Raw genomic sequence first — 16249 nt, forward strand, 5'->3', positions numbered from 1 at the left:
TGAAGGTAGAGGGTGCTAAGAATTACCATGTTATGATTTTAGGCTGCCACAAAACACTGACGCTGCAGATCTCTTTCAGGTGAAGCAAGACTTCAAGAGTTGGAAGAAGAACTTGGACATCTTAGGCCTAAGCGAAGTACAGTGAAAAGAGAAAGGACTACTAGAACTCAAGAGTGGACACTTCTACTGAGGCACTACAAATGGACGAACAGGAGGTGTTGGATTCATTGTTTACAGAGATCACATGGGCATGAGCAAGCAGGATTCAGGAGTGGATTTAGCACAATGGATCATCTTCAAGTTGTACGGCAAGTGATTCAAACCAGCAACGAGTACGAACTACCACTTTGCTTGGGATTCATCGACTATATAAAAGCCTTTGACTCTGTTTACACAAGATCTGTATTAAGCTCTCTGAAAAAAAGGCACTGAGAAAACATTCAGAGAACTTGATCAGCACCATATACGTACAAGAATGCAACATCCACAGTAAGATTCCATAAAAACAGAGACAAAATCAAGATTAAAAAAGGAGTTCATCAAGGAGATAGTTTCCCCAAAGCTCTTCACAGCCACCCTAGAAGACATTTTCAAAACACTGGATTGAGAAAATAAGGGGCTGAAGATCAATGGAGCGTACTTGAATCACCTAAGATTTGCTGATGACGTCCTCGTATTTACAACGTGCCCAGAAGAATTACAAACAAGAGTACAAGAGCTACACGAGGCTAGCATCAAAGTTGGTTTGAAAATGAAAAAAGACTTAGGTCATGTTCAATAAATGTACCACTCCACAGGCAATTGAAGTCAGTGGGATCAAGATTAAATAAGTCAGTAGCTATGTATACTTAGGACAGGTAGTGTCGGCAACGGAGAACCAAATGTGCAAAATCAAGAAAAGAGCAATAATGGTGTGGAGTGCCTTTGGAAGATTAAGCATGTTTCTGAAAGGGGAACTACCCTTATGCCTCAAGAGGAAAGTCTTCGACCAATGCATGCTGCCAGTGCTAACTTATGGATGCGAGACCTGGACCCTCAATGCAAAAATGACTCAAAAATTACAAATGACTCAATGGAGTATGGAAAGATGCATGCTGGGAATAACAAGAGGAGACAGAAAAAGAAAGAAATGAATAAGAGCACAAACAAAAGTATGCAATGTTATTATAAGAGTGAAAAAACTGAAATGGTAGTGGGCTGGACATGTAGCAAGAAGTACAGACCATCGCTGGACCAAGGAGATACTAGACTGGATCCCAAGAGATATAAACCAAGAGAAGACCTCCAGGAAGATGGCAAGATGAAATTAGGAAACACCCCAGAGCAACATGGATGAGAGACACAACAGACAGGCTTTTGTGGAAGAATCTTGGGGAGAAGTGGATTGAAAAAGGCTGCTGATGATGATGATTATATATAATTTCCTGAAAAATATTTACATAATTTTGCTTGGCAGGTCTGTTTTGTTCAGTCTCAAGTATTGGCATCTCTGGGTTGGTGAAACCAGCAGCTGAAGTTCATTTTCTTGGTATACATTCTAATTTCAGGTGTAATCTTAATCTTAACTTCATTCAATTTGGAGTCCAGAGCAAAAAATCCAGTCCATTGTTACAGTCATTGAAATTCCAAGGACTTCTGTTGTGCACAGCCTTCTTCAACTAATACCAAAGATTCTCATTCGATTTAGATCGGGCTTTGACTTCCCGAACCTTGATTTTATTAATCTTTAACCATTCTAAAGTAGATTTTGATGTGTGCTTTGGATCGTTGTTGTGTTGGAACGTCTAGTTGCACTTTAAACCAAGTTTTGTAGCGGAAGGTTTCAGATGATTGGCCAGTATCTTTTAGTGTGCTATGGAATCCATTTTACCATGTATTGGAACAAGATTTCCTGTGCTGTTAGAGGAAAAACAGCCCAGGATGGATATTACCACCTCCATGCTTGACAGTAGGTATGGTGTTCTTTTCTTTGTATGCCAGGGTCGGCCAGGGTGTCCTCAGCTTGCGGCGCACCAGCGACCCCTGTAGACTGGCCGGGCACCTGTGGGCTTGCCTGTAAGCTGCCCAGAGCTGCATTGTCCTCCGACGCTGCAGCTCTTGGTGGTCTGCATGGCGGGCCTGCAGAGTGAAAAGAAGCGGTCGGCTTGTGGCACACATTTCGGATGACAGCGTGTGTTCGTCTTCGCCGCTCCTGAGTCAACGCAGGGGTGGTAGCGGTGAGCTGAGCCTAAAATCCAATTGGATATTTCAAATTGGGAGAAAAACTGGGTAAAATCAATTGGCGACTACTAAATTTTAAAAATAAATAAATAAATAAACACTAAAAAAATAAATCCCCAAGATATAAAATAACACCATATTTGAGTGGAGCCCCATATACTTTTACCTTCACTGTTTATTATCTAGCCAAGAAGTTAACAGTGCTGTACAAGTACAGTAGAGTGTAGAGTGTACTGCTCAAACTGTGAGATGAAATGTTTTTATAAGAGGCACACGACTTATTAACAAAAATGAAGATTGTGCTCAAGAACTTCTATTCATTCTAAAAAAAGTGGTGTCGTTTTTAGCTACAGTACAGAACCATTCTGTGTGTTCCATGGTCCTGTGTGGCTGCACACAGGATAAGACGTGCTGGTATTTTGACCAATCCTTAACGGTGATTGGTAGATTTCTCATTTGTCGTTTTTAATGACTATTACTATTGATGCTGGAAGGGGCAACTAGACATACAGTACAGGACCTACAATAGGGGATTAAGTGCGAAGTGCAGTAAGAGCTGGGCTGGCTCACGGTCTTGTCTCGTCTAGGTCTCTGGATATTATTTTCTGCTGCTGTTTCCGTTCCTGCAGTACCTGTGTATATTATCAGGACAGAGCTCTCTTGGCACTGTCAAGATGTATCCTGTTTTCGGTGATGGATGGTTTACAACAGCGTGCGGAGAACTGTGGTGCGGTATCATAGGATGGAGGCAGACTGAGTGAGCTTCTTTATACCTGGAAATCAGATGAAGGTAATTCTGCTGTGTAGCAGTGTTACAATGCAGTTTGCATTTCTGCAGTTCTGTTGCATGGCAGGGTTGCACAGTACAGCGCTGAAAGCGGGAAGAGTGTAACTTTATATGTGCCGTGGGGAACTTTGTTGTATTGGGGAAGCAGTGTACGCTGCAGGGGATGAAAACACATTAATAAAGATAAAACACCAATAATACAGTCAGCGCCGCCTAAACGGGATACTGATAATCAGGATTTCTGCTTAAATGGGATATAAATGGGAGCTATTTATGTCGTTTAATTGGGATACTGTATTTTCAAAAGATGAACGGAGATCGCTTTTCAGAGTAAGACAGGTCACGTAACGCAGTGCAGTGAGTATGTGATTATGCTGCGACTTGTGTAAACCACATGGAACACTTGAAGGAGCTGGAGTCTCTTGTGGTTTCTCAAGCTGCTCTTGCAAAGAAAGTTGGTGTGTCAACATTGCAGGTGCCTCACCTTGTGATTAAGATGTGATTTCATTCTTTTTCATTTCATGTAGAAATAAAAAACAGCAATTTTTAATTTTGCGTAGGAATAAAAAAATCAATTGACTCATATTTTATTGACTCATATTTGCGCCCTATTGACAGTGTTGCGGTTGATGTTTGGAATGTTTTTTTTACCAGCCCCTGTAAATGGTACTGTATAACCACACAAATTAGTGTTTTGTGGCGTTGAGCTTATTTATAAGATTATACAAAGAACAGAAAAGAAAATATATTAGCAATCCACCTACAAGGCTTTAATTATCAATTTCACTAACACAGCTTACCATGCAGATGTAAAGTAACACAGGTTTATAGACCTCGCGGCCCCCACACCTTGCACTTACACTCATCTTCAATCAGGACGTGCTTGTATTTGGAGACAAGCACATGGGCTTATACTGTGTATGTAACTAAAAGATGAATTGCATTGTAACCGAAAACAGCATGTACCCAAATATATAAGCCTATGTGCCTGTTTGTGCCATTACACGTTACGCGTAGTAAAGTGACAGTAACCCTGTTGGTCTGGAGGTGCTCTGCGCTCCACACCAGGCCCTGATTGCTGTGTATAGCACTGCACAGAATGATACCTAATAAGGAGATAAGTTTCATACTACCTCAGTACAACCTTTCTGGACAATTACACTTTTTTTAAATGTTGTTTTTACAGTACCACATGTTCTCTCTCTAGTGAATCTCATTTTTCTCTTCTTTTTTTCATTCCTTATAGTTGCCAAGAATGCTATAAAAAACTGGTGAAAGCCGAAACTTATATTTTTAGCAGTTAGCACTTTGCTGTAACTGGGAAACTGTGGAATTTTTTCTGTTCCTGCTATGGAGACGTGCGGACGTGAACTGTGACTATGAGTCCGGTCCGGGCTGGGCTCGTGCCAGGGGGACAGCTGAAAGGGATCAGGGGACAGCAGAGGATGAAGACAGGGAGGGGGAGAAAAGGAGGCAGGGAGAGATGGAGGGAGGGAGGCAGGAGACCAGAGCTTCACCCTTTATTGTACACGGTGAACTGTCTGTTTTTTGTCCCATTTATTTTTGTCTAAAAGAGTCAGGGTGAGCTGAGAGCGGAGTGCTTTTATTGTACATTAATTCAGGAATGTCGATGTACTGTAACTATTAAACACTCAATAGTGGTAAATTAAGAAATACTAAAAGAAAACTAGTAATTCAGTAACAATATCACTGTAGTGTGGACTTGAGGATCTCGTAATGGCCCTATTAAGAGGAATGTGTGTGTGCTTATTCTTTGCACATATTTAACTCCTTACCTGTTCAGTTTGATCTTTTCCTGAATCTAACACCAATCACACCTGTACAAGGCTAATATCTACATATTCCACTTATTACAATTTCATCATTTATAGACATTGAAAAAGACTGCTTGTCGAAACATTGTTTTTATATTTGATTTACAGTAGTATTTCTCAATGCCCAACGTTTGCTTTCCTTTAAGGAAAATTATTACAAAGCCACAGTATTCTGGGCAATACATCGGATGGACCATGTTTCAATTAAATTAACTTGAAGCTTGGAAACATTTTTAACTAAAAAAACTAAACTAATGTGAGACATCTGCATTTCCTTCCATCTGATGATGTAGATATCCTTCTGCCTGGTGTTGATGGCTGAAGTGTAATGCGGCCTCCCTAGCACATCAGCATGACAACCATCATAGGAACCTTCCATCTTTGGTGTTTCATCGACTTGCCCTTGACACCTTAAGAGGGCTTGACCATGATTCTGGCATCCCAACATCACCACCCCGCCGCCCCCCACTCAGCTGAGCCCAGATTACTTACCTTCCAACTTTTTTTTATTTCTACTGTGCATGAGGTCCCCAATAAGAATCTTTTTGTCTCAACCTGAGCCAGTTGCTTCTCCTCTCTGCTGCTTCAGGTAAGTTCTTCACTAGGAGTCGCAACTCTTGACCATTGAATCCGATGTCTCTGAGAAACCAGGTTGTGTGCCACAAATCCTCGACAACCCACCTCCACTGGGTAAACCTGGACTCTCCATCCTCGCTGTTCTGCTTCAGCAGCTAGATGAGCGTACCGAAGTTTCTTCCTTTCGTACGCCTATTCCACAGCATCCTCCCATGGCACTGTTAACTCTAGCAGGTGAACAAGGTGTGCTGGTACAGATCACAAGACGATATCAGGTCGAAGGTTAGTGGTGGCAATCTCAGGTCGGAAAATAAGCTGCTGTCCAACATCCAACATCTGTCAGTATTTTGCACTCTCTAGCAGCTTCCAGTTGTCCTAGATGAGTTTTGGTTTTAATAACTTTTCTTGGAGGTTGCTCCTCTGGATGGAGGAATGTTTTTTGTGTGTCACATATTGCTGGCATTGGCGGCAACCTGTTGGTCATGCTGCACTTGTCTTCCAATGCTAAGGCCAAACATTGCAGCACCTGGTCATGATGCAAAGTAAACTGTGATTGGCTAAGACCCACCTTGCATCCTGTCAAAATGTGTCTTAATGTAGCTGCGAATAAACACCAAATACACCATGGATCCTCTCCTACCTATAAATTAAGGTTCTGTGGTGATGGGAGAACATCATATGTTGACCTGATGAGGAAACTGATCCTGCTTTGTTCCATTGTCCATGGATCTCGCCAGCTGATCTTGCATTGTTCCACACTCTCCTATCTCATCCATTTTCCCTGCTAGGTCTGGGAAACTGCCTTTACGCACCTCATCCTCTTCTCCTGCTTTTGAACCTCATTGACAACCAGCTTCCTCCGTTGACCTGGGGCTGCTTTGTGCCATGTAGGAGGAGCTGAACCTCCATGCTGTTCTTGTCCCATGATATCACATGCATCTTCCACATCTTCCTTTGCTGCCCACTTTTTTTCCAGTTTTCACAGGTGCTGCCTCCCTCACACATTTGTCGTGTGACTCTACCAGTGGCATTTCCAATTGAACCTTGGTGCACTTAAACTCCTCAGTTAGAGCTGATACTGGCAGCTGCAGTATCCCTTTACTATATAGTCCCACTGCTGAGGCAGCGTAGAACTCTTAATTATTTCCTGATGTATTAACTGATTAATGCTTCCAGCTGCAGTACTGTCATCAATTTCCACAGGATTCGTAGAACACCAGGGGCACTCTTGTACACTCTGTACGGAACTCCATTAGGCCCTAGAGATGATGAGGCCCTTGCCTTTTTCACAGCTTGCTCTACTTCTTTAGATGTGCAGTCGTCCACTTGGTATTCTGGTGGATTGATAGGTGAGATGTCTAAAGGAATCGACATAGGCTCCTACCTTTTTGAGTGTGTGTGTTTCCTCGAGATATCTCCAGCTCAGCCTTAGTTGCTTTTAGTGCGCCATTTTTGTCACCTGGTGAATAGCTTCTTTGCAAATTTGAATGGGTCTTTATAACACGCTCCTTCTTTTTACAGCGTTGCCATAAGTGCTCAGCTCTGCGCAATGTTGCAAGCTTATCTTTTATGGCCCTTTGTAATAGATTGAGTGCCTCTTTCTGACATTGTTCTGCTCTCCTCCATTGCTTCCTCAGCTGCTTCCTTTCTCTAACTAAGCGCTCAGTCGCCTGCTGCTGTCTAGACTTTACAGGAATAGTTTGTACTTTCTCCTTTCTTTTTTCAACTCCAAACCGCTCGCTTCCATATGCATAGATGGTATCTCCAAATCTATCCAGCTTCTTTTCGACTGTGCCACCAAACCTTTCCAAGGCAAAACAGAGATCCGTGTTTACTTGTTCCATGCTGTTTTTTGAAGCTGTTGGCCATTTAACTCCAGTCTTGTGCCCCTTGAGGTTCTTTTCTGTCTTATACTGGTTCATCTGACCAGGTTCACAAGGATCATTTGGTTCACCACTAGTTGTGTTTATGCTAGTCCTCCTCTCATCTATGACAGTGGTGCTGATATCCTGTGAACTGTGCAATATTTGTTTGGACTTGTTTAACACATAATCGATATTGAATCAAAACTACAATGTATATTCATTTTGCTGTTCTTTTTGCATTAACTTCTACTGTGTATTCCTAATACACTTTTTCCCAACTGAATGTTAACAGAATAACTAGCAGGTTGGAGCAACAGTGTAATCGTAGATTTACAACGTGTGTGTATGAACATTTTACATTGTTTTTATTTTTTTGTTGGATTGTTCGTAGGGCTTCGATCTCAGAATATTGACTGTTCTGCTGGGAGTCTGATTGATTAAGGATTAGAATATTTGAATGCTGTTACTAGGGTGCATTTTCACAGGGGACAATGAGTTCCAGGTAAAGGGCTGCAGCTGCATAGTAATGCCCCACCCTAGAAAAGAAAATGGACTAACTCCAGCCGGGAAGAAAACCCAGCACAATCCAATCTTTCACATCTAGATTGAAGACTTATCTGTGGGTGCTTTTTCAGTTTATATTCAAAGTACCTAATGCCTTGGCATGAGGAGTCAATTAGAATTGAATTATATTGTATAGCTATGGAATAGACTTCTCTTGCTTTAATAGTGCATACTTGAAGTGAGGTTGAAAATCAGCAATGCCTGGTGGTAGAGTGTCACTACGGGGCCCCCCCTCCCCCCCCCCTGTAATACCTTTTCCCAGTCACCGAAGTCAAATAATTTATGCCGCAATATGACTCTGCTCTTGAAATGTGCAGATTAAAAATGTCACATACTGAGAGAAAAGGGGACCCTACAAAGGGGGTTGCTAATGAGGGTTCCTACTAGTACTCAACCTTGGACATTTACCAGAAATAACGCATATTATAGTTTGATTTTTGTGTTTTCTTTTATGAATGATTTGTCATTAGATTTTTATCTCAATCTGGGATCTTATTGGGTGGGGGGCACTAGATCTAAACTTTGGGGGCATGGCCTTCTAAGGCCTCCCTCACACTCGCTCTCTCTCCTCCCGCAGGTTGCCATGGCATCGCTGAGGGGGATCTACTTCCTGACCACCCTGTTCCTGGGTAGTTTCTTCGGCAGTGTATTCATGCTCGCCCCCTTCCTGCCTCTCATGCTGATCTCTCCTGCCTGGTACCGCTGGCTGACCGACCGCATCGTGGCCATCTGGCTTACTCTCCCCGTGGTGAGCGTCCCTCCCCGCTGATCCACTCTCACAAAGACTAGGAACAGGCAGGCAGACACACAAAGGCAAAGTCATTATCTGTCAAATACACAGACATACACACACAAACAGACTCAGACAAGCAGATACAGTGACACACTACCACGTGCAGAAATTCAACCTCACTGACACTAGATCCCACTTACACTCATACAGTCTTCTAGAGATGGTCTATGGTGTAGGTGTGCGCATTTCCCTCCCTCTCTCTCTCTCATCTCCCCTCTGGCAGACCCTCTAGTATGGTGTTTGATGAGTGCCGTTTACCCCCCCCACCCCCCCATTGAAAGGCCTCTACTCCATACTTTGAATGAGGAGGCTGCAGATTTCTACTACCTCTTTCTTTTTACTAATCCCCTTTCGTCTGTCCTTGCTGTGTTGGGGGTTGTGTATGGTGTGATTTATGCAGTGTAACCCCCCCAAAACAACTTCCTCTTCCCTCTTTGCTGTGTTTTCCCAGGCTCTCTTGAAAATGGTGTGAATGTGTGCAGTGCATTGCCCCTCCCTGACTCTCTCCCTCTCTCTGTATGATGTTTACAGTGTATCCCCTCCCAGACTCTCCCTCTCTGTATGATGTCTACAGTGTATTCCCTCCCTGACTCTCTCCCTCTCTCTGTATGATGTGTGCAGTGTATTGCCTCTCCCTGACTCTCTCCCTCTCTCTGTATGATGTGTGCAGTGTATTCCCTCCCTGACTTCCTCTCTCTGTATGATATGTACAGTGTATTGCCTCTCCCTCCCTCTCTCTGTATGATGTGTGCAGTATATCCCCTCCCTGACTCTCTCTCTCTGTATGATGTGTACAGTGTATCCCCTCCCTGACTCCCTCCCTCTCTCTGTATGATGTGTGCAGTGTATTCCCTCCCTGACTCCCTCACTCTGTATGATGTGTAGTGTATTACCCCTCCCTGACTCTCTTTGTCTCTCTTCCTCTCTCTGTATGATGTGTGCAGTGTATTACCTCCCTGACTCCCTCTCTGTTTGATGTGTGCAGTGTATTGCCCCTCCCTGACTCACTCTCTCTCTCCCTCTCTCTGTATGATGTGTGCAGTGTATTCCCTCCCTGACTGTCTTCCTCGCTCTATATGATGTGTACAGTGTATTCCCTCCCTGATTCTCCCTCTCTTTCCCTGTCTCTGTATGATGTATGCAGTGTATTATCTCCCTGACTCCCTCTCTCTCTATGATGTGTACAGTGTATTCCCTCCCTGACTCTCCCTCTCTCTCCCTCTCTCTCTATGATGTGTACAGTGTATTCTCTCCCTGGCTCTCCCTCTCTCTCTCTCCCTCTCTATGATGTGTACAGTGTATTCTCTCCCTGGCTCTCCCTCTCTCTCTCTCCCTCTCTATGATGTGTGCAGTGTATTCCCTCCCTGACTCTCCCTCTCTCTGTATGATGTGTGCAGTGTATTCCCTCCCTGACTCTCTCCCTCTCTCCTGTCATGGCAGGCTCTCTTGGAGATGGTGTTTGGTGCGAAGGTGGTGATCACGGGCGATGGCTTCATCCCTGGTGAGCGCAGTGTGATCATCATGAACCACCGCACGCGCCTCGATTGGATGTTCCTGTGGAACTGCCTCCTGCGCTACAGCTACCTGCGGCTGGAGAAAATCTGCCTCAAGGCCACGCTCAAGGCAGTCCCTGGATTCGGTCAGTACACCCCCACTGCATTCACTCCATTCAGCTATCCCTTGTGGAATATATAGAGAGCTGGGGTTTTCAACCGGGGGTACCTTGGGGTACTTCTGATCTTAGGGGGTACGCAGGGCGATTCAGAATTGCCAGAATAAAAATGAAAGTGAAAATAATGATCTTGAATTGATTTTTTTAACGTATCTTATACTATCTCTAAACCACTATCCATAGATGTTTCCAGTTTGACTAAAGTTAAAATAAATATCATCCATCTGTACGCATGCAAGATTTCGATTGAGAGGGTTTCCGACACTGATATTATTATGCACGGCTGCATTTTGGTAACAGCAATAGTGGCTGGTTGAATTGTTTTCTGTGTTTTGATAGACTAAATCCAGATTATCCTGTGTTTTTTGTCGAGTCAGAAATTCATACATTTTTTTACTTGCAAAAGAAAAACAAAGGCAAAAAACACAAAAGAGTCTACGGAAAGTACAAAGTGACAGAAAGTGATACTCAGTCCTTTTCAATCATTTTTATGTTGGCTTTAATAAAAAAGTTTCTCATTGTTATGTATTATAGTTTTATTTTGCGGTTAATGTTTTTGATGTTGTAAACATTTTAATTGTCACCCAATTATAAAAGATGGGAAGTAAATGGTAACATGAAACATTTACAGTGCAGGTGATTATTTTTCTTTGATCATGTCCTGCATCTGCTAAGCAATAATTTGGAAAAGTGTAATTTGTCCGGTCATTCTGTCATTGGATTTAAATGAATGCAAGATACATTCCAAAAGGAGATCCAATAAAACAAAATCACTCCGCAGGACCAACATATGAAATGAATAGTTTATTCAGTGCTAGATCTCTCAACACATGTCATTTACACACACGAGCACTGGCACGCCCAATTTGATATTTCATCACACCCGGTCAACTTGCACAACCTCTTACCTTCACCAGCCGAAGATGGCTTTGCTCAGCACCGATTGCAACATATCAGCAGGCTGTTAGCACAGGTCTTTGTGACATAATCAGATCTCGGTAGCCTGAATCCTTACCTTAGGAATGTGGTCTGATCAGTCTAACACTGGGGCTGTGACTCGGCTTGCTTCCTGCACACTAACTGATTCAGTGAAATGTCTTTGAATGGCAGCACTGCTGCCTGTCTCAGTGATCCAGTGTATCTATAACGAGGATGGTGGAATGACATTATGGGGCAAATGGGAGCCATGACCATGCAGCTTTTTAAGTGGTTATAGCTTTTTAACTGGTTCTACGTTCTAATGAGAAGATACTTTATTTTTTATTTGAAAGTATGTTATTATTAAGAGAGTCTGGACACTTAAAAAATGTAACAGTGCTTTGAAAAGTGAAAATTAATTTCGAAACCCTCTCAAACAGTTTAGCAAAATGTTTCTTGAACTGAAAACTTGATTTCATTAATCAAAATTATTTTTTAAAAAATAACAGTCCTGAACGTAACATTATTTTGTGCATAGGGCCCTCTGTCTTTGAGAGAGAAGACAGATTCACCCTGAGGACCCCTCTTTGATATTTATAGTGACGCAGGGCGTACAGTCAGACCTGCAGCAAAGACCCTCTGTCAGATCTCACTTTTCAGAGAAAGGCACAACAACCCAGAGTTTTTGTTGTCCTCTTACACAGTGCATTCACAGCTCCAAGGGCTGTCAGTGATTGACCTTAACTCTCAGCATGTCTCTCACCCCACCACCCCTAAAAGAATTCCTACAATCAGTACTGTGCTGTGTGCAGTGTGTTGACACAGGCTTTCAAGTCACTATAAAGATTTACTGAGTTATCTGGTGATAACTGATCGCACACCACTCACAGACAGGAACTTAAATCAGTTTTTTTTTCCTGAATGCACATTGCCTTTGCTATGGAGGCTTGATCGTTAGGGATAATCCTGATTGAATATCCTGGGAATAACATTCAAACTGATCCGAAACAGAGCAATACTGTGGAGGAGTGGTCAGAGCTGCTCTGTTCAGAAGAGGGGCTCGGCTGCATGCTGTACATGCTCAAGTTCCCCAAACGGCCAAGGTTCTTGTTTTAAGAGTAAGTAGCTTCGAATGTCATTGTATTTATTTATTTATTTATTTATTTTTACCTTTCCTTTAATATTTTGTACTGTTGCAATCATTTATTAAATACTTGATTTCATAATCTATATTTTTTAAAGTGCGCTATTTGTGAAAGTACTCTTTGTGAACCATATTTTAACTGCCTGGATTTTTTTAAAACTGTTTATTAATGTTCTAAAATTGCTGCACTTCCTTCCATCTGAAACCACACGCTTCACAGTTACGTTCCATTTCATTGAAAACATCTAAATGCAATTCAGATGCTGACATTGCTAGTTTTGCTACTAGTATACCCTTTAAAAAAACATTACTATGGTGGGATTAGTCGACAACCAGTTTCTATTTGACTAGATGTCTATTTGACTATTTGGTGCATCTACAGTAAGCCTGTGTTCTTCTCCAAATGGGGGTAGTGGGGGACCAAAGCTGGACACCACTACTGTGCATGATTTCATTTTTATTGTGTTTAATACAAAATACTCAAAATGGAACAAAGTTAATTCTGTTACTTATTTAGCATGAGGGACACACTGCAGTGCTGTGCACAACACCTGGAAACTTAAAAACCAAGACTTCAACTCAACTCTCCTTTTTAAGGTGTTTTTGTTTATAATTCAAAGGGATTTTTTTTGCTTTGCATTGGACTGCACAGCTATTATAACTGCGCTATCCTCTTTCACTGCTTTTTCTGGGATCATCTTCTGAGTTTAATTCCAATTTGTAGGATATTCGTTTCATATTTATTAGTCTGCTTTTTTTATTAGAAGATTTGTTTTCTCATGTGGTTCTTGCACACTGAAGAGAATCCCTGGTCTCAGTGTGGTGGAACAATCCCACTGGGCAGATCAATTAAAGACTTTTCAACCCTCTAGAACACACTGGGCTCGATTTTCTGAACGCGACTTCTGAAAGTTGTGACTCTGGCATTTGTCACGCACTTTAGACCATGCACGGACATTGATTGAGAGCGGATCTCGTGTCAATGTTAAAATATAGAAGGGCAAGTGAAGAGAGATGAAATAAACAAAAATAAAAAGATATGCAGCGCCACATTCATATTTAACGGTTGCAATAGTACACGTTGCTTTAATCATTTATCTCTTAATTAACTTGAACAACACGCAGCTTAATTCATTTTGTAATTCAGTTAACCATATTGATAACACCCCTGAGGCTTTAGGAGAGCGAGAACACTTTGGGCTTGGCTGCTGTCAATCGTAGTTCAGGTCCCAGCGGACATGGGAACACTACAATGCCATTCGCTTAATCTAGCCATTTGGGTTTTGAAAGAGCCTCTTCGACTGTCTCTTTTGAAATGCAAACATAACACATGGTCTGTTACGAAAATTGCATTGTGTTGCATTTCCATTGCAAAGCAAAGAGCAATTGAACATATCATACAAGAAACATAAATACATACATACATACAATAATAATTTAAAAAAGCCAAAAATTAAAAAAAAAAAACAAGATTAGATTTGAACCTTGATCGGCAGCTCCCCACACTAAGATGTTACCCCTCTCCTAATGCGTCAGTCGTTCTTCCAAGCCTCATAATAAGTAGATGTTTGGTCGTCTTGCATCACAACAACGGAGATAATCGATATAGTGGTAATCTTATTAAAATATTTTAAAATGGCTGGAAGTTTTTTCCCCTAAAGATTGCAGAAATGGATCATATTCATTATGTAATAGTACCATAATGGTTAGCTTATTGTGTATTGCGAAATTAATTAACCTGTGTTGTGTTGTTCAAAAAGTTCATTAAGAGAGAAATGATTCTAGCCATGTGTACTATTCCAACTGTTAAATACAAATGTGGGGCTGCATATCTTTCTTTTTGTTTATTTTTAACCTGTGATCACTTGCCCTTTTTAAATTTTATAATGGACACGGGCTCCACTGACAGCCAACGTCAGTGCCACCTACTTTGCGCATTCATGAATGTCGAGCCCTTTGTATATGACACCATTAACTCCTCAATGGGGGCAGTGAAAACAGTACTGAAGCTAATTAAAAGCAGCGAAATGGCTTTTTAAACGTCAGGCAAAATCTAATTGTACCAGTGACCTAAGACCACATTGGGGTCATGAGACTTCCTTGGTTTCATTTCAGTGTTAAACGCTTTCAACCTGTGACCTTATTAACGATACAGACCACTCGCTTTCAGACAGTGTCTTTACAAATTGCATTCTATAATTATCTCAATAAAGTTCCGTCACAGGTAGTAATGAACCTTTTCACTGTTCCCTTTCAAGTACGAAATGTTACCATTACTGTGTGGGTATTTACCTTCTAAAGCCCCATAAACCTGAATAAGATATAACAAAGGTACTTGCAAAGCCTGTGTCACAATCATGGCCCACCCCCAAGGGCATAAAAGCACTGACCCATTTTTTATTTCAAGACTGACCTGACGGACGAGCCTTGTTCAGATATGTACTTGTTACCTCTATCTGATATAACTTGCGTATATTGTGTTTTTACACAAAATGTATATGATATTAAAATTATTGCTGTAATAGTTTTCACTAGTTACACGTAATTTGTGCACTACAGCTGGTTGCTTGTTACGTCCCACTGCGGCCTTGTGCCCCGCATGAAACTAGAGGCTTGAGTCGCTCCTTCCCAGGGATCCAGCAACTTAATTCACCAGACTTGTGCTCTCCCTCCAGGGTCGTTCCGTCTGAAGTTATTATTTCTCATTTTTTATTACGGTACTGTTTATTCCTGTTTTATTATGAGGCATTATTATACTGTAATATTACTGTTTTGTAGAGAAGTTTTCTCTTGTGTACTCTGTTTGCAGATCAGACTGCAAGTAAAAACAATGTGGTGCTTTGCACAAATACAGTGAGAGCAGCTGCTGGGATTCTGCTTATCTTGAAAGTAGAATGTGTGTGAGTGAGTGAGAGGAGTTTGGAACATACTGTATAACAATAGGATTGCAAATCGTAATTTGTTTAACCAAATCTGCATGATATTGGCTAATATAATAAAAGTTAGCGATAGATTAGAGCTTGTTGCATCCTATAAGACACTTTAACTTGCACTTATCTGCTCCTCAACTTGCTGCTCCCTACTGTTTCTCCTAATTATATCTGTATTGAAATCCTGCACTTGAAACTTACCCTTAACTGTTAACTATCAGTAGTATTTTGTAGTTAAGCCTGTATTCACTCCTCAACTGCACTTAGCACTCATATATCTAATCCTGATCTTAAATGTAACTACACCACCCACTCGATATATCGCGAGTGTCGGGGTCCAATATAAATCCGCTATATATCGAGGGCCGTGTTATAATGAGAGATCTATAGAAAAACAAATAGGCTAACGAAATACTGTACAACCACTCCCTTGTTTTATCGGGGGCGTTGAGCTTGCAGCTTTGGGTCTGGCGTATGATCGACTGCATTTGAGCCATCTGGGCCTGTCCAATAGGGTTATTGACACCCTACAAAATGACAGAGCAGCATCAACACGTTCCTAGTAAGGGTACAAGTGGGAGTTTTTCAGATGTGGTGCCTGCCTCGTGGGTTTGACACCACAACCTGTCTCATGGCAGTTATACTGCAGTTTTTGCAGGGCCTTTTTGACGAGGGGAAATCCACCTCCACAATGGCAGCCATTTCGGCTTGTATTGTCAAAATTGACTCTATCCAGGAGCTCACTTTCTGGCGGTGCAATTTTTGAAAGGGGCTTGGTGGCTTCGGCCTATGAAGGACTTCATGTCAACCAGTCAGTGGAACTGGAGGCTTTCCATCCACCTCCTTTCCAGTCTGACAGAGCGACAGGTCCATACTCTCTGCCCTGTGCGGGCCCTGGCGTACTACGTTGACAGGACGAAATGTTGGAGGCAGTCCGAACAATTT

The 16249-nt window shown here is 41.9% G+C and overlaps 1 protein-coding gene across 4 annotated transcripts in view; it reads left to right on the plus strand.

Moving 5' to 3' along the window:
• LOC121317331 (lysocardiolipin acyltransferase 1-like) overlaps positions 1 to 16249 on the plus strand; it is a 52408-nt gene that overhangs the window by 11886 nt on the left and 24273 nt on the right. For 3 of the 4 annotated variants that reach the window (XM_041253150.1, XM_041253149.1, XM_041253151.1), the window contains exons 2-3: positions 8425 to 8595; positions 10081 to 10279. In XM_041253150.1, the coding sequence (XP_041109084.1) occupies positions 8431 to 8595; positions 10081 to 10279 (364 nt within the window). In that variant the 5' untranslated portion in view covers positions 8425 to 8430. Of the gene's footprint in view, positions 1 to 7589; positions 7903 to 8424; positions 8596 to 10080; positions 10280 to 16249 lie in introns of those variants that run through there. The other variant, XM_041253152.1, reaches the window with a different exon arrangement.

Source organism: Polyodon spathula, chromosome 6 (assembly GCF_017654505.1).
Source record: "Polyodon spathula isolate WHYD16114869_AA chromosome 6, ASM1765450v1, whole genome shotgun sequence".
NCBI lineage: Eukaryota > Metazoa > Chordata > Actinopteri > Acipenseriformes > Polyodontidae > Polyodon > Polyodon spathula.